The following is a 25201-nucleotide window of genomic DNA, read 5'->3' as shown; positions in this document are numbered from 1 at the left end:
AAGCATTATTTTTGGTTGGGGAAAAACAATGTCTCCTTTATTAAATACAATTGTACATCCATAAAGTAGTAATATCCCTAACTCTGATGGCAGTAGCGTTGACAGGAATGATCATGGTGGGGGGGGGGGGGATAGAGAAAGGAGAAGTGTGCTGTGGTTGGATAGTGCAGGGATGGCTGGCACAGAGAGGAGTGAGAGATTAGCGTGTGGTGCTGATGTCGGAAAAGGCTGTAAACAGAGTCGAAGAAGAGGGGGACAAAGAGAGAGAGAGGCAGACAGAGAGAAGGTGGTGGGAGAGAGAAAGAGAGGCAGGAAGGGAGAGAGAAAGAGAGAGAGAGAGAGAGGCAGACAGAGAGAAGGTGGTGGGAGAGAGAAAGAGAGGCAGGAAGGGAGAGAGAGAGAGAGAGAGAGAGAGAGGTCGCTATAGCTATGATAAACACTTCCACTGAAGAGAACTCGACCAACAACTTGATAGCCGAAAAGCCCGAAAGGATAGACAATGAAAGAGCAAGACTGGTAAATTTATGCAGACATGAAAAATAAATAAAAACCGTAATTTTAACATAATCTGGGTGATAAGCAATTAAGCATAGTAAATATTGACCCATTGGTTGTGGGGGATGGGGATACAAAATTTTGCAAATGTATGATTGGGCTATAGTAATTGAGCTTGTCAATTCACATTCAATTTAGCTGAATGGTGTTAATGACTACTGCTCAAAACGGTTATTTTTCTATGACTAATAACAAGGCAAACAAGAAGACATTTTTTGTATGCACAGGTAGGTAGGTTTCAATCATTAACATTGATCGCAGGATAGGTGGTCTTTATAGACAGGTGGTTTATATAAGTCACTGTTGATGCGGATTTGACTAAACATGTTCAGGATAAAGTATTCCCAAGATCAGCAATTAACCAATACAGGATGACATATTCCTGAACTGAGCAATTAGCAAACTGCAGGAAGTACGAAGAATATAATGCTTAGAGGTAAAACAAACACAGGAAGGGAGATCTGCAAATATTAAATACATCAATGTATACAGAATCACCATGTCAGTGAGACACTGTGCTTGGATAGCAAAGACTCTTTATAGTGAAAGTGAAACCTTTCCAAAATTACTGGTAGGAAATGAAAATGGAATGATGAACAGGAATGAATTGAATATATGGAAAGATCTGTTTATGACTAATATACGAATGATGAAAGACATAACAGATTTTGATAACTATTTTCCAGAACCAAAACATGATAAATGTTGTTTTCATTTAAATAAATTGAATCATAAATCAACAAATGAATAAAACACACATATAATGTTGGTGATGACTGTTTTTGAGTAACAAAATAAAATAAACATATAATGAACAACTTGGGAGTAATAAATATAACACACTGAATATAGACTAAATAGAAGAAAATATAATCTGAGACCAACATAACTTTACATATTGCAAATCTAAATTTAAAAACTTCAGTATAACTTCCTTCCAGAGTAAAATCATACTTAGATTGTCAAAGATTACAACTATATAATGGGTTCTAAAATGTAGGCAATCTAATTGGTCAAATGACACCATGTGACTGTGGATCATTCTTTCCCCAACACGCCGTGCAAAAAAGAGAGTTCCCATTAAAGTGATAACCCACAGATAAAAGTGATCATTTTCCTCCAAATGATGCCTTACTCTGGGCTATAATGCACTTCTAAACAATGAAAACGCTTAGAGCCACTTTAGGAATGCCCTTTTTGCTATCATGAACTTTGTTGTTTTTATGCTCCTCTGACGGGCCATGGCAAGCTACCCTGAAAACTGACCATATTCAGCAGTAGAGCCATCTGAGGGGCGTTTCACGAAGCTTGTCATCAGTGAAAAATGACAGTTTTTGTATAAGCCACTGGAATCCTTGCTTCTGATTAGTTATCAGCAGATTTGTCACTGATTTTTGTCATTTGTCATTAAAAAAAAGCTTTGTGAAATGGGCCCCAGGTTTATATTTTAAAGCTACCGGTATACTATTTAGCAACATGAACTGGATTTTATCCATACAAAAGTCATCATCTAACTAACTTCTACAGCACTAAATAAATCTCTAGAACATCCATATGATGTGCAAATCTGATTGATACAAAACAGATATGGCAACACAAAAAACAAAGTTATCTGATTTCTCTGATTCTTGAGCTCATACGATAGTGGATACTTTTAAACAAAATTGTTGAAAACAAAAAAAATAGTTGAAAAAACAACTGTTTCCCGATTGTACATTGATTTAAATTGTCTGTACCCTCCTCAAACTGCAGGATAATGTTGTTTTTCTGTCAGCATTATGCAACTTCCCATGCAACAGTAAATAAGTATAGTGTATATCACTAAAAACAGACACATATGTATAAACTACATACAGGCAGGCACTCATTCCCATCAATTAATGTGTGATTTAATCACTCCTCAGACATCATAGAAATTGACATCCTTCAACTAATATCTTTATCCTCTAGAGCCTTAGAATGTCTGTGAGAAATTATTTCTTTCTTGACCTCTAGACAGAGTTCAGAGTGTAATGACATATAATGTAATTGTAGTCTCAAATAAGTACAGCTGTTCTTTTCTTGTTTACATTCAGCATAGACCTCTGTTTAACTCATTATAATCTGCATCTATATATTCACATATCATGAATGATTGATGAAGATATGACATGCATATGTACATGTAGCTCTTCTATGTATTACAATCTGTCAGAGAGTCCTTTTTAAGGTACCCATCTGTAATAAATTCCTAAAATAAACTGTTTTATGATGCCAGGAGTAGCCCTATTGATCCTTATCTGATTGCTTGGATATATCCTACAGTATCTTTGCACATATAAACATTGTTCGAGAGGTCTTGTAAATTGTGATATGCAGCTTGCTAGTACATTGTACATGTACTTTACAGGGGAGAAGATCCAGTACACATACATGTACACTGTAGAATGCCATCAAACCCTTCAAAACGATCTACTTGGATTTCAAAACCCCTTTGAATAAGGAACTGTCTTTGACAGTCTCTACAACCAAGTTACATGGTGGATTTAACCCAAGACTCCACCAACGGTGGGGAGGAACAGCTGATAAAACATATGTGACCCCTCCTACCTGGGGCCTGTACTCTCAAAGACCTAGAGGGATCAATGCCAGGGCTAGATCCTGCGTCCTGCACTGGACCGGGATTGTGTAGTGGCTCCAGAAGAAGAACTTGGGTCAGTCTTTTAGAAACTTCCATCAAACTGAGCTTGGTCATCAGGCTCTTTACCAGAATGTATTTATTTTTGTTCATACACAGTACCAAGTACCATGTGAGACCACCCATAATGTAGACTTCTAGGCAGAACAAGCAAGAGTGCAGGTCATACAAGAGCGACGTCTTAGAGCAACGATAAGAGCCAAACTCGTTTTTAAATCTCTGGAATGTTTACTTTATACCAAAATTGTACCCACATTTAACTAGATATGAAGGAGGGGGAAAGGAGGAAAGGGGGGGTGATTGGACAGGGAATCATTGGCCTTTAGCTGTTACTTGAACGCGAGTTGACAATCGGGGGTACACGTCCCAAAATCGATGGCATCCTATATAAATAGTCACTCTAACATTTTTGGTATTATCTCCATCAGTCTCTACATCATCACAAAGTCCTAGGAGAGAGATTTCAGGTGGGTAAGCAAGTCCCTAGATTACTCCGCCGAGGTGCAGACCGATCAGGACTACGACCAGGATTATGACGAAGACGACGACCAAGAGTAGGATCTTCATTCTTGTGTTCTGCCACCAAAACTTGTTGCTAACTTTCGCAGCCGTCTTCTGAAACGTCCTCGCCTAATCACAAGAATATAAGAAAAAAATAGGATGGATATTACCATCAGAGTATGAAATTAAAGTAGACTACCACATAGCTAGGCTAAAGCAGGGGTAATAATATGATTGCAAGGGCTTCAGGGAAAACTGTATTAATACTGGTGAAGTTCCTCTAGGTAAACAAGACAGATTATTTATCATATATAAATCAATTCTTTTATCATTGTATTCAATCTCAAAATAAACGATGTCACGTTTTCAGTTAATGCACTTTGTAATGTATTCCCCTCCCCTTCCCTTCTCCTTCACTTTTTTTCCTTTTGTATTGGGGTTCAGGTTTTCTCTGCTTTTCTTTTCCTTTTTTTCTTTTCCCAACAATACAGTGTAAACTTGTTAAGGGGTTGAGGTTCATAAGGCTAATTGCCCTTTTTGTTAACCCCACATTTCCATAAAATTTTGTTTGCTCCTTCCCTTTGTATTTTTCTTGTAATCAATCTTTTATCTGTATATCATGTTTGTATGTTTTAATGTTTTTTATGGAGAATGAAATAAAAATGAAATGAGATTATGACTTACGCTTGCTTCCAGGTCTTCTGTTTTGACGAGAAGATCATCAAGTTTCTCTCCTCTGCTTAGGACCTTGTCAATGTTTTGCGTCATGATGTCCTTCACTTCGTCCACTTGATCCTGCAGAACAGCTATCTTGTCATTTCCACCTCCTTTCAAGTTAGAAAAGTGGTCCTACAAAGAGAAAAGAAATCAACTGTAACTTTATTTCACTTTCTTCTAATGTATTGCTAGGTGAGAGTACTTTAAAGGTAATACAAAGTTTTGGTATGGGTCATGAATTTGGTTCAAATGAATATATTGGAAGCATATGCAATCCTACAATATTCAGTAATCATTGTCACGGTTGAAATTGAGTCTAAAGTTATGAAATTTTAAATAAACTCTTCATATTTCATAGCTCCCTCTTAAGGTCAAGATATTAATTGAGCCATAAAGCAATGTTTTTTGACTAAAATCGACCGATTGACTATGTCCGTTGGAAATTATATATCATAACTACATATTCTGAGATTTCCATGGACGCAGCTACAATTGTATGGTCATAAGCACTATTTAAAATTTATCAAAATTTACCGGGAGCACCGGTAAATTTTGATATTCAATTTTACTTGAAAGCAGAAGTGTTTTAGGGACTAAATTTTCTAGTGCTTATGATACATCCACAGGGGCATCCAAATATATCAAAATTGTAAAGAATCACTATCCACCCAATTTTAAACTAGATGGAATTTTGACTGCCCGCAGTCAAAAATGATGCCTCCGCCATAGAGCAACTTTACAAACCAAAACGGAAGCAATTTTTAAAATTCAAGTTTGATTGTAATCCATCTGTCGGTTTTAATAATAATGCATTCACAAGCTATTTATAGTCATACATAATGAGCCCCATGACCTTTGACCTGATGACCCTAAAATCTAATCAGTTAATTGGCTCTGCAAGATACATATATACATGTCTTGAGTTTGATAGTAATCTGTCTATTGGTTCTCATTATAATGCGATCACAAGCTATTTGTGCATACATAATGAGCCCTGTGACCTTTGACCTCGTGACCCCAAAATCTAATCAGTCCATTGGCTCTGTTAGATACATACATGACCCAAGTTTGGCACGAATCCATCGATCGATTCTTGAGATAACGCGATCACAAGCTATTTTTGTATACATAATGAGCCCTGTGACCTTTGACCTCCGACCTCGTGACCCCAAAATCTAATCAGTTCATTGGCTCTGTTAGATACATATATGACCCAAGTTTGGCAGGAATCCATTGATCGGTTCTTGAGATATTGCGATCACAAGCTATTTTTGAATACATAATGAGCCCTGTGACCTTTGACCTTCGACCTCGTGACCCCAAAATCTAATCAGTTCATTGGCTCTGCAAGATACATACATGATCCAAGTTTAGAGAGAATCCATCAATTGGTTCTTGAGATAACGCGATCACGAGAACGGGACGTACGGACGGACGTACGGACGGACGGACAACCAGAAAACATAATGCCTCCGGCTACTTTGTAGCGGAGGCATAAAAATTCCCAAAACTTTGTATTACCTTTAAGGAAAATTGTACTGTCGTATTTGCTTCTAAAAATCGTACTAAATACGACAAAATCGTACTAAATACGACTAAATCGTACGCAGGTCTGCGTGTCCACTCGACCACAACACCAGCAGCCCCATCTGATATCCCCACTGCATGCTTACCATTTCCTGGCCTAGGACCGAGCTGAAATCTCTATCCAGCTCCATCTCTCCTGCATGGTGGACCCTCTGAGCCAGACTGCAGTTAGCCACCTTGGTCATGATCTCCATGATGAAGGAATACGCTGTCTGCTTCCTGAAGTCAACCGTCGTGGCACACATATAACAGATGCGGTCCTTGATCACGACATGGAATAAATAGCTGGAAGAGAAGAAGATTGGATCTCTGGTATTAATCTTCCACACAGGAATGATACATGATAGGAGATAACTAACCCTCAGCAGAGAGATAGCTTGTTTTTGTTTACCATTTTCCCAACAGGCACTCCACATTTTGTGCTTTGTCTCAACATATTTTGATTCAGAGCCTTAGAATTTAATACCAGATATACATGTACGATTCGAAAGACCAAACCTTTCTGCACACACTGGATACAGTTTTGCTGCATTATCACATTGCATTTAAAAAGCAATATTAAGCTTGTGCCCTTTGACCTAGTTACTCCAAAATCAACTCAGATCACGATAACGAGAAAGCGGGACGGACAGACGGACAACCCCAAAACATAATGCCTCTGGCACCACCTTTGGTGGGCAGAGGCATAACAATGCACAGGTGCAACATTTATGGAAAATTTGTTCCAATATTGTCTTGCCTGACGGGCATGCAAAGCACCCGATTAACTGCTAATCAAGGATTGTAGCTCATGGACAGTTTTAACACATTCAATATGAGTTTCTGCTAGACTTACTCAGATGATGTATAGACAGACTTGTAGTTATCATGAGATGCTAGGTTCTGCATCATGGAACCAACCACTTGTTGGAAGTTATGCTCATAGCTCTTAGACACCTCCACCAAGATGGTGGTCCCTCTAGCGATGCAGCTGTAAAGGATCGTCATGGTAACGGATGATTATTGGGCTTTGGTCTAGGAAAGAGTAGTACTAAAGTTGGAATGGTTGTTTGATGTGTGTTGCCTTGAGTCACTGCAAAGTGATCTGATGGAGTTGGTTGTGTACCTATAGAATTATGAAAGAGAAGAAAGAGAACAACAGTAATAAATATTATTATCTATAAAATGTAAGGCTTCCAAGTGGTAAAAAAAAAAGTGTATTCAATATCTTTAGCGTAGTATCCGGAAGACTGACCAATATTGTTTTCGTATTGCTCAGTCATCGGGGGACTTCAACTATTGATATCGATATCACACACAAAAAAAGCCATATTTACCAAGGTAAGTCAAATTTTGTTATTTCGCTACATAGTCAGCCTGATATTGATAATGATAATATTATATGGCTTTGTTTTTATGTGATATGAGAATATATTGCTCTCGCTATGGCAATATTTGACTCGTCTCTGACTCTTTCAATATTGTCATAGCTGAAGCAATATATTCTTGTATCACACTCAAAGCTATCCAATATTATATAAATATTAGCTACTTGCATAGTGATCATGTCTGCCATGTCATGACACTCATGGCACTCTTTAACATCCCAATCCTGATCAAAGCTAAGCAGCAATATACATTATATACCGCTAGTGCTCTACACGGAGCATTGGGGGTGTCTACATGTCTATATACCTGGGTGGAGAGTGGCAGCCATGGATTAAAGCCTTAAAAGGATCCGGTAACTTTGCCTCAGATTCTGAAACAAAATCCTGGATTTAGCTCATGCTGCAATCATAATTATAAATCTTTAGGTCATTCAGGAACCCCATGACTTTTACAAACCGATCGCCTGTCTGATTATCAGGATATTTATGATTGGAAATCGAAACCAAATTAGCGTTTTCCTCATGGTTCTCATTACACTACAGTCTACTGGGCGAAACGAGTCAATGGTAAAACGGGTCACTCAAAGTTTTTTCTTTTTTAAGGCACTTCTTAATCATTTTGAAGCACAATTTTTTTAGGGCTTCAATATTACACCATATCAGAGACACTGATAACACGTAGGGCCATGCATCTCAGATTTAACATTGTTAAACTCAAATGTATCTTTACAATCAATAGTAACTTCAAACTTGCATTCAGTTTTATGTTAACTATAGAGTGATGCAATGTATGGTAAGTTACAACTAATTGGAGGAAGAATGGAGATACAATTTTACACTTTACCATACATGTACGTCCAATTTTAAGTCACAGTCCCCTGTTGATTATAATGGTTAATGCTGGAAGCAGATCCCTGAGAGATGGAATTAAACATCTTAATGCTTATAAACAGAATATTGATGTACATCAACGAAAATTAATAAATACAATACGATACAATACAATACATCATTTGACTTTACTCAGAGACTAACAAACTACAGTTGTAGGTATACGTTTTAATACAATTAACCATAAACCATTTATAATTACAAAAATTGAAATAATTAACAAAAAACAGCTGAAAGATCATGTAGACAGTAAGCCTGTACATGTCTAGATCAAACAATTTATAGCCTACTTGGATATTACTGGTATATGAACGTGAACATCGTGCTTCACTGTGTATCGTTGTTGCTAGGATGCAAATCTTTTTCCTGAATAGCAGAATAAATATGGTTCAACGGTGACCTTACATGTGCCTGATTTGCTCCGATCAATCATATCAGGTATCCTTTAATCTGCCATTCAAATAAATTATATAAATTTGGATTCAAATTTCCTGTGTTTTTTCTTCATAACATTTTTAATTTAGTCAAATAGCCCTGGAAAGAAAGGAAATGTGTTGTACACACTCCTTAAGGTGGAGAGAAAATGGATAAGAATTAAATGGGTGAGAACAGAAAAATAGAAAAAAGAAATGAAAAAAGAAAAGCTAAAAAGAGGGCGGGAGGGTATGTGTGTTAGAGAGAGAGAGAGAGAGAGAGAGAGGGGGAGGACGAGAGAGAGAGAGGGGGAGGACGAGAGAGAGGGGGAGGACGAGAGAGAGAGAGGGGGAGGACGAGAGAGAGAGAGAGGAGAACGAGAGAGAGAGAGGGAGGATGAGAGAGAGATAGAGAGAGAGAGAGAGAGAGAGAGAGAGATAAGGAGAGGAGACGCAGAGATGGAGGAATACTGAGTAACTTGTTGGAAATAGTAGACTGATTTTAAAGACAAATTAACAAAACAAGGGAATATGCTAATGTATTTCAACATCCACGAAATGTACAATCTTCTAAATGATGTTTTTTACATTTAACAAATCAACGGAACATGACAGATTAAACTTCAAGGTGCTGCTTAAAACGTTCTAGTCATTACACTTCACTGTGAAAATGATATTCCACTTGAAGCAACTACATGTATCACCGGGCACAAATGCGTGTGTGTTCATAAAGTGAGATATGTCTGTCCGTATTAGTAACGGAGAGAGAAGTAACATTAGATTTTATAGACAGATGGTCAAATAATCATCTGCTGTTGTTCTTGTTGTTGCTGCTGCTTTTTTTGTGCTTTTTATGGTAGCATTCTTTATTGCATCCATTCAGTACAAAATATAAACAAAAATCATACATCTTCATTGATTTACATAACATATCAAAAAGTAAAGAAAATTGTACATCCCTCAGAAATACATAATATATAATGGTACATGTACAGGTGTGTACATGGATACAATTCAGAAATGAATATTTACGCACATCTCTGCATTTCCCATGTCTATACATTGTAACCTACTGTACTTGTCTAGGGCTTTCCAGGCAATTTGTTTTTTTATTAATATACACATAGTCGTATATACATAAATGAAACACTCACATCTACTTTTGAATGTTATACATGTACTGTACATCTAGGATGTTCGAGAAGTTTCATAGTTACGGGAAGAAATATAACACCCTACTGTAGCTGGTGCCAAAATGCGGATTAGGCAAAAGGCCAGAATTTTTTAAATATCCTGTGGTATTTAACTTATTTTAGAAAGATCCTAAAAATATTTTGGCTAACTATAAGTCCAACATATGAAATCTAATGAATTGACGATATATATCGAGTATTGAAAATGTTTACATGTATGTGTGGCGGATATGAGCACTAAGGTTACAACCATGTTCTGCCTCTTGTTACATCATGCATGGTGGTCCATGTTTAGCATTGGCAGTTGTTTATCCATCTTCCCCATTGCAATTTAAAGGGATTGGATATCTTTGCCTCAGTTTCTTAACAAAATCCTGGATTTAGCTCATGCTGCAATCATAATTATGAACATTTAGGTCAGTCAGGATCCCATGACTTTTACAAGCCAATCACCTGTCTGATTATCAAGATATTTGCGATTGGAATTTGAAATTCTTTTATAACACTACGGTCTATTAGGGAAACAAAAACATGCTAATTTCTAATAAAAATATTCTTTCTTTCTCTTTCCCTTTCCCTTTCCCTTTCCCTTTCCCTTTCCCTCTCCCTCTCCCTCTCCCTCTCCCTCTCCCTCTCCCTCTCCCTCTCCCTCTCCCTCTCCCTCTCCCTTTCTCTTTCTCTTTCTCTTTCTCTTTCTCTTTCCCTTTCCCTTTCCCTTTCTCTCTCTCTCTCTCTTTCCCTTTCTCTTTCTCTTTCTCTCTCTCTTTCTCTTTCTCTCTCTCTTTCTCTTTCTCTTTCTCTTTCTCTTTCTTTTTCCCTTTCTCTTTCCCTTCTTTCTCTTTCTCTCTCTCTCTCTCTTTCTCTCTTTCTCTCTCTCTCTCTCTCTCTCTATCACTCCCTGATATGTGCAAAACCATTTTGTCCAAAATTAAGACACTACATTAACATGATTAGGGCAGACTGACAATGAAAACATATTGTTGAAAACTCTTTAAAAATAAACTTTTGTTTTTGAAAATTTGCACTCTCATTTCCCTAGTCACAGAGATGCCAACCTTCTTCAACAAAAAAAAGAATTCTTAAGAGCAAAAAACAGTATTTTGGGACAAAAAGCAGTATTTTTGAAAGAATCTCTCAACTTAACATATCGCCCAATCGAGCAGCTTAAAAAAACCCGGCAGTACCACATTTACGTACCCGGATCGGAGCGCGACGTGCATACATTACATGTGGGTTGTTCGCAATGTGCGCAGTTTGGGGCCCGTATCACAATCCTGCGTGCATTGATTGAAGATGTAGGTGCATAATACACTTACGACACAAAGCCCATGATCAGAAATTAAGAAAAACGTCTCTAAAAAAAAAAAAATTTAAAAAAAATTTAAAAAAAAAAAAAAAAAAAAAAAACGTAACAAAACATACAAAAAACGTACTGCCGTATTCATAGCGAAAAAACGGAACAAAAACGGCAAAAACGGAACAGTTGGCATCTCTGTAGTCATGTTCATATTACCTTCAACCATGAATACTAATTAGCATAATTAAGTGTTTTAAGGGAAACAGATGATATGAATCACTGTTGCAAGAATATCAACAGAGATTTTAATTATCATCAATGTGTCAGATTAATTAATTAACTCCACTGTTTTTACATCGATACTCAGTGACAAACTGGCTTTCTTTACACTTAATGGCATGCACGCAAATAAGAAATAAATTACTGTGCGGCTTACATTACATGTTTAGTACTGTACTCACGGAGCGACAGGAAGTTTACCATTAGCAAATATCAGATGCATACATGCCGAAAACAGATGGAATTCATTTTCACTGAATAAACAATACAAAATTTGACAAATATATTAAACATGGTATTATTTTGAATTAAACGTTGACTGTGTATTACGAGATTTAAAAAAAAGAAAAATCCATTACAGTACAGGTAATGTAAGCCTACCAATCAAGAATATATTTTTGAAGCTTGCTTAATTTAAAAAAAAAACATTTTAAGCTTAATACTTGCCTGTTTTTAATGATTCTACAAAAATGACAAGACTATTCATTTCATATATATTTCACCAAATGTGATAATGTAATACCACACCACACCATGGGCATGCACAACAAGACATCATTACTCACCTGCACGTTATTAAACCTCCATCAATAAAGCTTGTACTGCATAATATATATCGCCTCAATATCCCACAGATTGCTGTAATATTCAACGCCTTGTTGACAGATGGGACCGGCTGACAGGAGGGGCACTGGAGCGACTGAGCATGTGAGCCAGCCGAGCTGTGCACGAGTCAGGAAGAGTCGGTCGGTCGTCACGGAGTGGATGTTTGATCGATGGCAACCAAAGTGAAGTGGAACTTCCTTCTCTTGGCTAGCCAAGTGCTCATGAATCATCTATCACAAGGGATTGAGAAACATGGTTTAATGCGTCGTTAAAGGATCTTTTTAATAATTACTAATGTGTCTGGGTTGTCATTAGGGTATAAGCGGTCGTATACAAGCTAGACTAGGGGTGTTCACACCTAAAGAAAAAAGCGAGATTTAAAAATCAATTTTTGAATCGCGATCCAAAATAGTTTTTTTTTAGTGTGTGGACAGTATACTTTACTAACCTTCGCGGTAAGTCTTGCAATTTTTCAGAATAATCTTGATAGTTTGCCTGGCACTGTATGTGTGAATGGTATTGAGAATCAAAAATCAATTTATTTAATCCTAGGATTTCAAGCATGCATAAATCGTTGAGATTCACGCATACGCAGATCAGACGTTCTGGACGTCCAGCGGGAATGGTCGCCAAAAAAAATCAATCTTTGCATCGCAATCCAATTCGCACTAATTGACATGTGTGAACAGTCGCAAACAAAAAATCAATCTATGCATCACGATCTAAATCGCAATAAATTGTAATGTGTGAACGGGCCTATTGCAACTTGAAATGGAAAGCACTTTACATAACGCATTATAATAGTAGAAGTGTACATAATAATATCAAGTGCTGGACAAACATAATTTTTTCATTTTAATTCAACATGCGTGATGTAGTATAATATCATTAGGGAGCTTGGTTCATACATGTACTTGTACATGGATATTTATGCTCTGATTTGAGGATTATAAATCATGAATAATTACACAAATTGCTGCTTTCTTTTCATTGGTCAATTTTCTTAAAACTTGCTGCCTAGAGTAATTTCTTACATTCTTAAGCCCCCCCCCAAAAAAAACAAAAAAACAAAAACAAAAACAAAAACAAACAATTCAACTACATGTACTTTCCTGAACAACATTTGATATCCAGAAAATGTTGTAAACATGAAAAGAAAATGAAAGAGAAATGAACTTAAAGGAAAATCACACTTTTATTTTTAAAACAGAAATAGACAACAAAAGAAACATGGCTTTATAAGATTTGTTTAATCAATGATTAAAAAAAAGATTTTCCTTTCAAAGTAACTTCGAAAAATCCATTTAAAGAAAAGATTTACAGCAATATTCATAGTCATACCAAAGCAGCATTTACAGGCAGGCAATTTTTAGTTGAATTTTATTTACTATCTTTTTTTTTGCTTCCACTGTTATTGTATAGCAGTTCAGACAAAAAAAAATGAAAAAACAAGGCACTGTAGCCTCACCCAGAATAATTCCAAAAAGGGAAGGATGGGCTTTTTTCTCGGGCCCTAGGAGAATTACATACAAAATGCAACGCCTCTAAAGGTGAATAGAATTGCAAAAAGAATTAGCTTCATTAAGAGATCAAAGTCCACAGTGGAGTGTGGCTCATATATTTTACTGTATTAATTTTCAATCCCTATTTCCTCTTTAAGTAGCCAAGCCTGTGTACATGTACGATATGTACTTTACATGTACACATGTATGTAAATGAACACTCATACAGTTTTGGACATTGCCACAAAATTGTTCACCTGTCTTCGTCAGAAACAAGTTTAATTCATGGCAGTTTTTTTTCATTGCCCATCTAAAGATCTTTAAAATGGGAAGGCCATGTAACAAAATTTATGTGTTTCTCGTCCACCCCTGCACTGATTTCTGGTGCTTCTTCAATATTTGTGTTATTTGTTATTTTCAAAAATTCCCTTTTTTTTTCTTAATTTTTTAAAATCATAGTTTGAATGTTGCATAATGATTTAAAGAACAATCCTATACTGCTGTGCCACTGTGTTTTGTTTGTAGTACATAGTCATTTACCACAAGCAAGCACTAACTGTTTGCACTGTATGGTATCAAACCTTTAGTTACTTTACTGCATGTATTTAGTGCTTGTCTGTGGTCTGTGAAAGAGAGAGAAAATCATTCAATTTCTGATTTGACAAACTGAAGAAAAACCTATGTGATAAAATATCATCCACTTTACTGCATAGATACAATTGTATGATCAAAACCCTTGTCTCAGCAGCAATTTTATAAATGGCAGCCATCTTGAAAAAAATAACCCCCCAACACAATCAAATAATAACTATAGTAAGGGCCTCCCTCACTGTTTCGTTTTTAAAGTCTGAACGAGAAACACAATATTTGTTTTACTTGGCCTAAACATTGCTTGGAGAGTATCAAGTATTAACATGCAAGTTAACTCCCAAATTAAAGCTACAATAATGATGATGACGACGAAGACGACGACGATAATGATGATGGTCGTGGTGGTGATCGTGGTGGTGGTGGTGATGATGATGATGATGGTGATACAAGTGTAAGGTTTTAATTTCACTGATCAAAGTGGTTACTTGTTTATTTCACACTGTACATTTAGTTTTCCACTCCGATATGCTTTAGCGCACTCCTGACCTACATTCATTCTCTCCTGTCTGCTAGCTCTTGGCTTCTATTGTTCTGTCCCTATTCATTCATCCTCATGCACATTACCTGCTATAGCACCACACACACACACACTCTTCCTTATCTCTTAGCTATTCAACCCAGCACACATGGCACATGGCACTCTATCTTTTACAAGCTTTTCTATTGGTTACTTACTTATTGTCCAATCTTGTGATTGGTTATTATTGTTTGATGGACTGCATGTCAGCCATCTTGGCAGCCATTTTGTGGTTGGAATAAAATCTATAGTGCAGCTCAAGTCCTCAACCATGTGAGACCACTTTTGTTTTGTGAGGGACTTTACAACTGGTGCCAGCAGTGGTTTTTCTGCACTTAACTGTAATTGCAGCCTTCCTTCATATGTAGAAATTCCTGCAGTGTTTTTAGTGGTGAGTTGCAAAGTGAAATTCTCCCTCCATCTGTATATGAATGTGAATGTTTGAGAGCATGATATCACCCTTCTTCTCACTGATTGACCTCCCTTCATTTTAAGCTGAGGCAGCTAGAGTTTGTGTGTATTCAACCTCCTTCATTAATTACTGGAGTTTCATCTTGGCTTTTTGAGCCTTGATTTCTTCCTACATCAGTAGTTTTGTGAATTCCTTCATTCATCCTTCATCAGTAAGTGAGATTTCCTTTACCCTTCTTCATACTGGAGCTGTATTTTGGTGAATATTCCTGCATTTATCGATTCGTCAGTGAGTGAGGTTTTTTTTTCTTCGCCCTCCATACAGTTCTGTATTTTTCTAGCAACTTATCACAACCAGTTTGCATGTGTAGTCTGCCTTTGGCTGCCGTACATTACAGCATTCTGCCATATCAACCTGCATATTCTACATAGTGTTGGCGTAGCAACGTAACCAGTTGCAGAATACACCCTCCTTCCATCATAGCCGCTCGCCACAGATATTTCAACTGTTGAGTTTGCATTTTCTTCATCTGCACTCAGAGTGACCCCCCCCCCCCCCCCCCCTCCACATTGACTCATTCAGTAAGTTTTACTGGGTTGATATCTTGTTGATGATCATATCTGTTGAGTTGATTGCTTATAACTCCTACAGTATGGCGTCTTCTCGCATGGAATTGCCAGAAGTGTTTACGGGAGAGAACGGCACAGACTTCCGTCAATGGATACGCCGATTTGAAGTTGCTGCACAGGCGTTTTCGGACACTTCTATCAACTTAACCACCCTCCTTCCTGCAAGACTAGCAGGATCAGCCTTCATCGTGTGGGAGAGCTTGTCTGCTTCGGACAAGAAGGATTTCAAGAAGATGAAAGAGAAACTCTCTCAGGTTTTCGGCCGGACACAGTTTATTGACACATTCAAGTCTTGTATTACTGCCCGAACTCGCCAACCAGGTGAGCCGTTAGAGGTGTTTGCATCAGGCATTGCTTCCTTAGTGGAAGAGGCTTTCCCGTCCTATGATGACAATGCAAAAGGTGGTGAGAGATTTCGACGATTTGTTGCCGGGGTAGACAAACCGCTTCAAGTTAAGATTCACGAGCTCGGAGGCTTTGATTTTGACGAGGCCTTGAAGATCGCACTTCGTGTAGAAAGAGCACACCAAGCACACGATTTTGGTATAGTAGCAGCTGTAGATGATCGGGTCCAGGACAAGACGCCTGCAGAATCATCAGTCTTACGACTACTACTGCCAAGACTCAACGAGTTAGAAAAGAAGCTGGATAGGATGTCTTTAAAGTTAGAGACAGTTGAAAGGCCTAGCAGATCTCAGCAACGCGGTGGCAGCCCATCAGGACGCTCCCATGAGGGAAGACACATGGAACGTCGTGGGTCTCCGTCACCAAGCCGTGACTACCGAAGACACAGGTCGCCAGAATATGCAAGACAGAGATCTCCAGAATATGCAAGACACCGATCTCCAGGATATTCAAGACACAGATCTCCGGAATATGCAGGACGCAGATCTCCTGAATATGCAAGACGCATATCTCCAAGCCCTAATCGGAGCTACGCATATCAATCTAGGACTTCACTCTCTAGACGGCCCTATGAATCGTCTAGCAGCCGAAATCAGCAGCATCCTTCCACTGCAGGTTATCAAGTTGACTCCCATAGACAGGCTCCCTATCGTCAAGTTCTTTTTGAAGACCAGCAGCAGGGAAACTTCTGGTAGTTGAGGAAGTGGGCCATTCATCAACTACACAAACCAAGGTCCCAATACGAATAGCACCTATTTCGCCAAAGAAATCGCCCTACATCCCTATCGTTATCGACAATGTCTATGTATTGGCACTCGTAGATAGTGGATCATTCATCTCTCTGTTGAGTGCCAAATTTTTGTCATCCATTCCAGCATCGCAAAGGAGCCCGTTGGAAAAGTTGACATCCATGGCATCTACTATCACAGGTGGGCTGGTAGACAACATTGGAACAATCGTACCATCTCTGCACTTAGGGAACAAGGCTACACAACACAAGTTCGTTGTTGCACGCAACATCACTCATTCAGTTGTCCTTGGATGGGACTTTATTGACAGCCAGAATGCCTGCATATCGCCAACATCGTTCAACATGCCTGGAAATGTTATTCCCTTCATCGATCGTCAGCAATACCAAGCCCCGCTGAAATGTAAAGTTTCTCTTGTTGGACAAGCTCGGATTCCCCCAAGCTGCGAAACTCACGTCCAGGGAAGATTGTCGTCGCCACAGTTCGACATCATACCAAGAGACTATGATGGCTACTTTGAACCAACATTGCAAGATCACATTCCTGTTATTGGTGCCAGATCTCTGTTCAAGCCTCAAGATGGTCTTATTCTAGTACGCCTCATTAATCCCTCTGACGAAGCAGTCGATTTACCTGCAGACACCTGCCTTGGTCAATTCTTCTCCATTACTGGGGATACCGAAGAGGAATACAAGATCATGAGCGTAACTACTGACGCTGATCCACAAGTGACAGACAAGTCACCAGTTGCTGGTGTTCTCCCTTCTTCGGAACTCACGAGAACAGAGTACGAGAAAGCTGAACATCTTCTTCAGACCTACAGTGATATTTTCAGCACGACGTCTCAGGATATTGGTCAGACTGACATTATTCATCACCACATTGACACCACCACAGCTACTCCAATACGACAGAGGGCGTATCGAACTTCACCAGCAATGAGAGTGGAAATTCAGGAGCAAGTGGACGAACTTCTGCAAAGAGGCATCATTGAAGAGAGCTTCAGCCCATGGGCGAGCCCAATCGTCATGGTGAAGAAGAAGGACAACACATACCGATTTTGCGTGGATTACAGAAAACTCAATGCAGTAACTGTTCGAGATTCTCACCCTATTACACGCCAAGATGATTCAATTGACTCCCTTTCTTCATCAGCATATTTCAGCGTCATGGACTTATCAAGTGGATATTGGCAGGTCAGGCTCGATCCCCAAGATACAGAGAAGACTGCTTTTACCACAGGCACAGGGCTTTACCAGTTTACTGTCATGCCATTCGGACTGGTCAACGCTCCCATGACATTTCAGCGCCTCATGGAAGCCGTTCTACATGGCCTCCACTGGTCTACATGCCTGGTATACCTTGATGACTGCATAGTCATGGGCAAGGACTTCGATGATCATTGCAAGAACCTCCAAGAAGTATTGCAACGATTCAGAGACGCTGGACTCAAACTTAAACCCTCAAAGTGTGGCTTTTTCAAGAAAGAAGTTACGTATCTTGGCCACATAATCAACACCGAAGGAGTGAAACCTGACCCAAACAACGTTGAGAAAGTCAAGTCCTGGCCTCAGCCGAGGACACCTACAGATGTCCGATCCTTCCTTGGCCTGGCATCTTTCTACCGACGTTTTGTGCCAAGTTTCTCTAAGATTGCAACTCCCTTGTCGACCCTTACACAAAAAGGTCAACAGTTTGTATGGACAGCAGAGTGTGAAAAGGCTTTTCAACATCTGAAAGAAGCTCTAACCAATCCACCTCTCCTCGCCTATCCAGACTTTGAAAAGGAGTTCATCCTATCTTCGGATGCATCCCTTCATGCAGTTGGTGCTGTCCTCTCACAGACTCAAGATGGTAAAGAACGTGTAATCTCCTACTTCAGCCAAACTCTCAGCGCTACACAGAAGAAATGGTCTACCTATGATCGAGAGCTCTGGGCAATTGTTACAGCTGTTCGCCATTTTCGTCATTATCTGAGACACCAACACTTCACTATCCTGACAGACCACAAACCTCTTTTGGCTCTCAGGAAGTTCCCAATTCAAGACGATGCAACTGGGAAGAGAACACGATGGATATTGGAACTCAATTCCTACACGTTCAGCCTTATTCACAAGAAAGGACAATCACACAGAAATGCAGATGCATTATCTAGACGCCCGAGTCAAGAAAGCCAAGTCACTCCAAGATTGACAGATCAGCTACTCAAGCACATGGTGACCAATTCACTGTGTAATGCAGTCGAGACTCGTTCATCAACAAACACATCTACTCCCAATGATGCAACGAGGCAGTCTGCACCAAACGTCCTTCATCCTTATCGTGGTGTAATCCTTGACAGTGATGTAGATGTTCAACATGAACAGCAACTAGATCAAGACATCAGTACAGTCATCGAATGCGTTAACAATGGTGAGCGGCCAACCATTCGACAGATCCGTAGACACAACCCCCGGGTTAGACGTCTCTTGTGGCAGTATCCCAAATTCATCCTCCAAGACGGTATACTCTACAGGAAGAAGAAAGACAAGCTTGGTAATCTCTCATTCCAACTTGTCGTACCAAACTCCCTCATTCCAAGGGTACTTCAAGAGTTACACGGTGACCCATCATCCGGACATTTCGGCGCTCATCGCACAATACAGAGAGCAGAGTCAATGTGCTATTGGCCCTTCATGAACAAGGAAATCACTGATTTCTGCAACACATGCACAGCTTGTGAGTCCTTCCGGTTACCAACCCCTAAGCATCAAGCACCCTTACGTCCCATTACCACTACTCGCCCTTTGGAGATGGTCTTTGCCGACATTGCTGAGCTTCCAAGTTCAAGACGAGGATTTCGCTATATACTCGTTGTGACTGATCATTTCAGCAAATATGTCAATATCTTCCCAATGAAAGATCAGACTGCTCCAACCATCGCTAAACATCTGTTTGAAGAATATGTGAAAGAACATGGTATTCCAGAGACTTTGCACACCGACCAAGGTCGACAGTTCGAGTCCAGATTAGTGCAAGAACTATGCAGCAAATTGGGCATCAAAAAGTCTAGATCGACACCCTATCATCCCCAAGGAGCTGGCATAGTCGAACGTTGTAATCGCACCATCAAAGATCAACTTGCGAAGTACATTTCTCATCAAGGAGGAGAATGGGACACTCACATCAATCAAGTCCAGTTAGCGTACAACACAAGTACTCATGCCTCAACAGGTTTGACGCCATACTACATCATGCATGGCAGGGAAGCCCGTACACCTGCGAACATCACCTGTTCAACCCCCCCTCCATCGTCATCTGGCAAGACACTCCTCGAATACACAACCAACCTGTCTGAGCGATTGAGAAAAGCATGGGAGTACACCATACAAAATACACGACAGCAACAGGAACAACAGAAACGACAGTATGATGTGAAGAAACGCATTTCAAAGTATGACACAGGTGACTTTGTTTGGTTACATGACCCTACCAACGTCAGGAACAAACTCGAACCAAACTGGAAAGGTCCTTTCAGAGTATCTTCCTCATCAGATGATGGACTAAATTATGACATAGTTCATGTCCATGATGAAAAGTTCAAGCGACGGGTCCATCATAATCGTTTGAAACCGCATCGAGCTAGAGCCCCACAAGTGATGTCAACTCCACCATCCCCACCAACCCCACAGCCTACGTCAATACATGGGACTGAGAGGACAACGACACAGTACCCACCAGGTCCCCCAGCAGACGACGAGACTAGGAGAAAGGTGCAGTCAAATCAACCTACTAGCCATGGACCAGCCTACATCACGTGGTCATCTCGACCACCAGATCGCATCCTCCATCACGGGCAGTCGAACCATGACCGACCATCACGGTCAAGTTTGTCTGTTCGGCAACAAGCCTCAAACCAGCCAACCAGTTCAACAGAACGCATCCTCCATCACCGACAGTCAGACCATGACCAACCATCACGGTCAAGTTTGTCTGTTCGGCAACAAGCATCAAACCAGCCAACCAATTCTGGCCACCAATCCAGGCTAATTGACTCAGCCCCACTTCAGCAACAACCTAGGCCATCACTGCCGACTACCCAAACCCAACATCAGCTGTCCTCGCCGGTTGGCCAACTTCAACTCAGACCCCAATATCAACTGAGGTCGACGACTCACCAATCCCAACTTTGGCCATCCTCATCAGCTGAGCAACCTAAGCCGTCCTCATCCGCTGACCAACCTCAACCTCAGCCATCCTCATCAGCTGACCAGCGCCAACATCAGCCGTCCTCATCCGCTGACCAACCCCAACATCAGCCGTCCTCATCCGCTGACCAACCCCAACATCAGCCGTCCTCATCCGCTGACCAACCCCAACATCAGCCATCCTCATCCGCTGACCAACCCCAACCTCAGCCGTCCTCATCCGCACGTTCGAGATCTGGTCGACAGGTTAAAGTACCCGCCAAGTTTCAAGATTACAAACTGTAAAGACTTTCGAAAACTAATGTTTGCAATAGTGATAGACGATTGAAAGACTTGCTGATTTTCACTTTTCGCTGTCATACCTTGCATTCGCCATGGCCCCATTGTTTGTGACAATATGTTATTGATAGAATTCTTGATTTTTGAACGTCTTGGAAGATTTATGATATTTTTGTAGGACTTGTCAGTAAAGATAGGATTAAATTGTCAGTTTTTAATGTTTAGACAGGAAAAAGAAAAAGACAAACTTTCAAACATTTTGTCATGTGTTTTTCCATCAAATTTGTTAGTTACACGTCAATTGGGTGAACTCCTTAATGCGCCCATCTTTTATTTTCAAAAAAAGAAGAAAGAAGACTAACATGTCAATTTTTGATTGCAATTTTGCAATTGTGCTGAATTTTAAGATAAAAAAAAAAAAAAAAAAAAAATTAAAAAATGTGAGATTCAGATTGTATTGGTCACAGGGTTGACCTGAATTATTTTACAACGATGACTATATAAATGTATCAAAGGAATTGATGTAATTAGTCAACGTGTGTACATGTACATGGGTACATTATTTTCTGAACATTATTTTTAGTCATTTGACCTATATTGATGTTTATAGATATTTGGATTTAAAACAGATTCTTGATACATGAATTCATAAGATATGTTTTTTTCGTTACATAAATCATTTGTAGTTGAGATTTTATCGACCATAGACACTGTATTTGTATAATGTCTCCTTAAATCTGGGACAGTTTTGAAAGAGTTATGTCAGAATGCATGCATATTCTCTGTGTACATTGTATTTCATAATTCAATTGGCTAACTTATTCCAAAGATAATTTTAACAGTAACTCACGAAACAGTGATATATATTTTTTTTTTTAGGTGAAGACATTGCCTGTTCATGTATTTTTTTTTATTTTTTTTGAAAATTGCCAAATTGGATATGAAAGATGGGATATTTTGTCATTGACAGAAACAGGAAAAAAAGGAAATTATTTAATGTTAATGTCTACAAATCATCAGACTGGAATTTTCAGGGTGAAAAAGGATAGAACCCATTGAAGTTGGGACGTTGCTTGAAAGATGTTCATTGATGAAAGCATACCATTTTTTTGTATTCGCTATATGTGTGACCTTTCAAGTTAAACAGTTTAATTTTCCTTAATATGAATAGATGCTGTTCCTTAAAAAAAAAAGGAAAAAAAAGAGAGAATTGTACAGAAGGAAAACTTCATGATTTGATGCGTTCAGGTATTTCAAGCAAATTTTATGTGACGCATTTTCTTCGGAAACAAATGCATGTTAATACGATGTATCTTTTAAAATGAGGACATTTTTCTGTGAAGATGGTATATTATGTAAGGTTTTAATTTCACTGATCAAAGTGGTTACTTGTTTATTTCACACTGTACATTTAGTTTTCCACTCCGATATGCTTTAGCGCACTCCTGACCTACATTCATTCTCTCCTGTCTGCTAGCTCTTGGCTTCTATTGTTCTGTCCCTATTCATTCATCCTCATGCACATTACCTGCTATAGCACCACACACACACACACTCTTCCTTATCTCTTAGCTATTCAACCCAGCACACATGGCACATGGCACTCTATCTTTTACAAGCTTTTCTATTGGTTACTTACTTATTGTCCAATCTTGTGATTGGTTATTATTGTTTGATGGACTGCATGTCAGCCATCTTGGCAGCCATTTTGTGGTTGGAATAAAATCTATAGTGCAGCTCAAGTCCTCAACCATGTGAGACCACTTTTGTTTTGTGAGGGACTTTACACAAGTAATACTTCTACTAATGATTATAATACTTAATAATGGTTCTTTTATTTTGAAATATGCAATGCAACCCAGGGGCCAGGGGGCTGAAGGTTACAATATTTTAAAAGGATCTTTAGAATAAATTTAATAAAATAATATAATAGAATCACAGCAATAAGTAAGCATTAATTTATATCTCTTTATGCTGCCGTGAATTACATGTACATGTTTGTCTTCCATTGCATGGGTTCTATACAGTCGGTGAAGGTATACTGGTAATGTATTGTAATGAAAAGGATATTACATGTACCACATACTGTAAAGAAAGGCGAGGCATTCATGTTCATGTACATGTACATGTATGCCACTATACCTGCTATACATTTTGAGAAGACAGGTGGTAGGGGCAGAGAGAGAGAGAGAGAGACACACACACACACACACACACACACAGAGGAGAGAGACAGAGACAGACACCCAGAGAGAAAGAGACACAGAGAGAGAGAGCGACAGACTGAGAGAGACAGACAGACAGAGAGAGAGAGACAGATATAGAGAGACAGACACAGAGAAAGAAAGAGAGAGACACAAAGAGAGAGAGAAAGACAGAGAATGGGAGAGAGAGAAAGAGAGAGGAAGAGAGACAGAGTCAGTGAGAGGGAAAAACAGAGATAGAAAGATACAAACAGAAAGAGAAAGATAGGATGACAGAGAGAAAGAGAGAGAGAGAGAGTGAGAGGGGGAGAGAGGGGGTTCCTGAGAGTACTGAGATTAAGAGAAAGAGAAAGAGAAAGGGGAGATAGATTGAGAGTGGAAGAGGAAAGAGACAAACAAAGAGAGAGAGAGAGAGAGAGAGAGAAATAGAGAAGTGGGAGAGATGATGAGAAGAATACAAAAACAGATGTGATGTGAGAACATAGGATAAGATTCCAGAAGTTCCAGGTTTACAAAGAGTAGAGCATATCACTATTCCAAGATAATGATGAGATATGCAAAAACAATATAGATCTAGACTACATGAATCAAGCCAATATTTCAGAGGATTCAATTTGTTACCTAAACATGACTGTCACAATACAAAAAAAAATTGTGATTAATAACTTGTGATCAAAAGGCAAAGGGGTACCCAAGTAATTAACTGAGGAAAAACAAATATTCATATATGATATATCAATAATGAAAGGGATGATTGCACACAATGATAATGATGAAAATTCTGTGATAGGAAGGAGAAAAAAAATATGGATCAAAACTAAAGAAAATTCACAAAAATCAGCTTTTTCGCGACTAATAACCTTAATAACAGGAAAATGCAATCAATTCAACTCACCTATGTTGGAAAAAATAATTTTTAAATTGAAATCATCTAACGCGACTCTACTGAATTTCAAATGATCCGCGTATTGTGCTAGTGCTGCAATTCTTTAGCAGATGAAGTGCATTATTGTCTCGTTGGCAAGCCGGAACTCCGGGCAGGGCAACTCCCTCTGCCTGTTGTTGTATGCCCATCCGGCCCCACACAACCATACGATTCACGTTAACAGGCACTTTGGCTCCGCAGACAACTGCATTTTTCCGATCTTTCATTACAAAATGGCGTATACTGTGAATTACCATATACTGAATGTATATTTTCTAATACATAATTTAAAGTAAAAAGAAATGTAATAAAAAGGTAAGGCCTAGAGAGTACTCACCAAATTTGAGTCCACCCACTTTACGAAACGTTGTAAAGAATTTATCACGAGGTGGCGCTCTTTACCTCTATGATTTCAGTCTAGTTGTGGATAGCGTGTTGAAATAGATTTATGTAGATGACTAATTGTTATTATCAAGTTCAAGTTTATTCAAACCAAATCAAACATAAACAATGGTACAAGATACAACAGCAAGGAACACAAGAATGATAGCGGGTTTGGGACCCCAGTGAAGCACAGCTTGTGAACGGGGCCCCTTTACACAGTAGACTAGACAGTAGGTATATAATGGCAAGGAGTAATATATGTAACAACATAACA

General features: G+C 39.1%; 1 protein-coding gene across 1 annotated transcript; it reads right to left on the bottom strand.

Moving 5' to 3' along the window:
- Nucleotides 1-1701: 1701 nt before the first annotated feature.
- LOC584983 (vesicle-associated membrane protein 7) lies at nucleotides 1702-24941 on the bottom strand. The gene is made up of 6 exons (XM_030979983.1): nucleotides 24881-24941; nucleotides 12044-12313; nucleotides 6873-7142; nucleotides 6124-6322; nucleotides 4418-4582; nucleotides 1702-3862 (listed from the first exon to the last, which is right to left on the bottom strand). Exons 3-6 carry the CDS (start codon nucleotides 7022-7024, stop codon nucleotides 3716-3718), a joined length of 663 nt encoding a protein of 220 aa, XP_030835843.1. The 5' UTR covers nucleotides 7025-7142; nucleotides 12044-12313; nucleotides 24881-24941; the 3' UTR covers nucleotides 1702-3715.
- Between the last annotated feature and the right edge of the window lie 260 nt (nucleotides 24942-25201).

This window comes from Strongylocentrotus purpuratus, unplaced genomic scaffold, assembly GCF_000002235.5.
Source record: "Strongylocentrotus purpuratus isolate Spur 01 unplaced genomic scaffold, Spur_5.0 spur5_scaffold_10, whole genome shotgun sequence".
Taxonomy (NCBI): Eukaryota; Metazoa; Echinodermata; class Echinoidea; order Camarodonta; family Strongylocentrotidae; genus Strongylocentrotus; species Strongylocentrotus purpuratus.
Note: the sequence above shows the minus strand (reverse complement) of the source record. Positions and strands in the feature narration are given on the sequence as shown.

Bases quoted from the DNA above. Each gene is read 5' to 3' on its own strand.
- LOC584983 (XM_030979983.1), bottom strand. From the start codon at position 7,024: ATGACGATCCTTTACAGCTGCATCGCTAGAGGGACCACCATCTTGGTG. The intron at 4,583-6,123 runs GTAAGCATGCAG...TTCTCTTTGTAG, and splicing joins CGGTCCTAGGCCAGGAAATG to GACCACTTTTCTAACTTGAA. The intron at 3,863-4,417 runs GTAAGTCATAAT...TCTTGTGATTAG, and splicing joins CAGAAGACCTGGAAGCAAGC to GCGAGGACGTTTCAGAAGAC.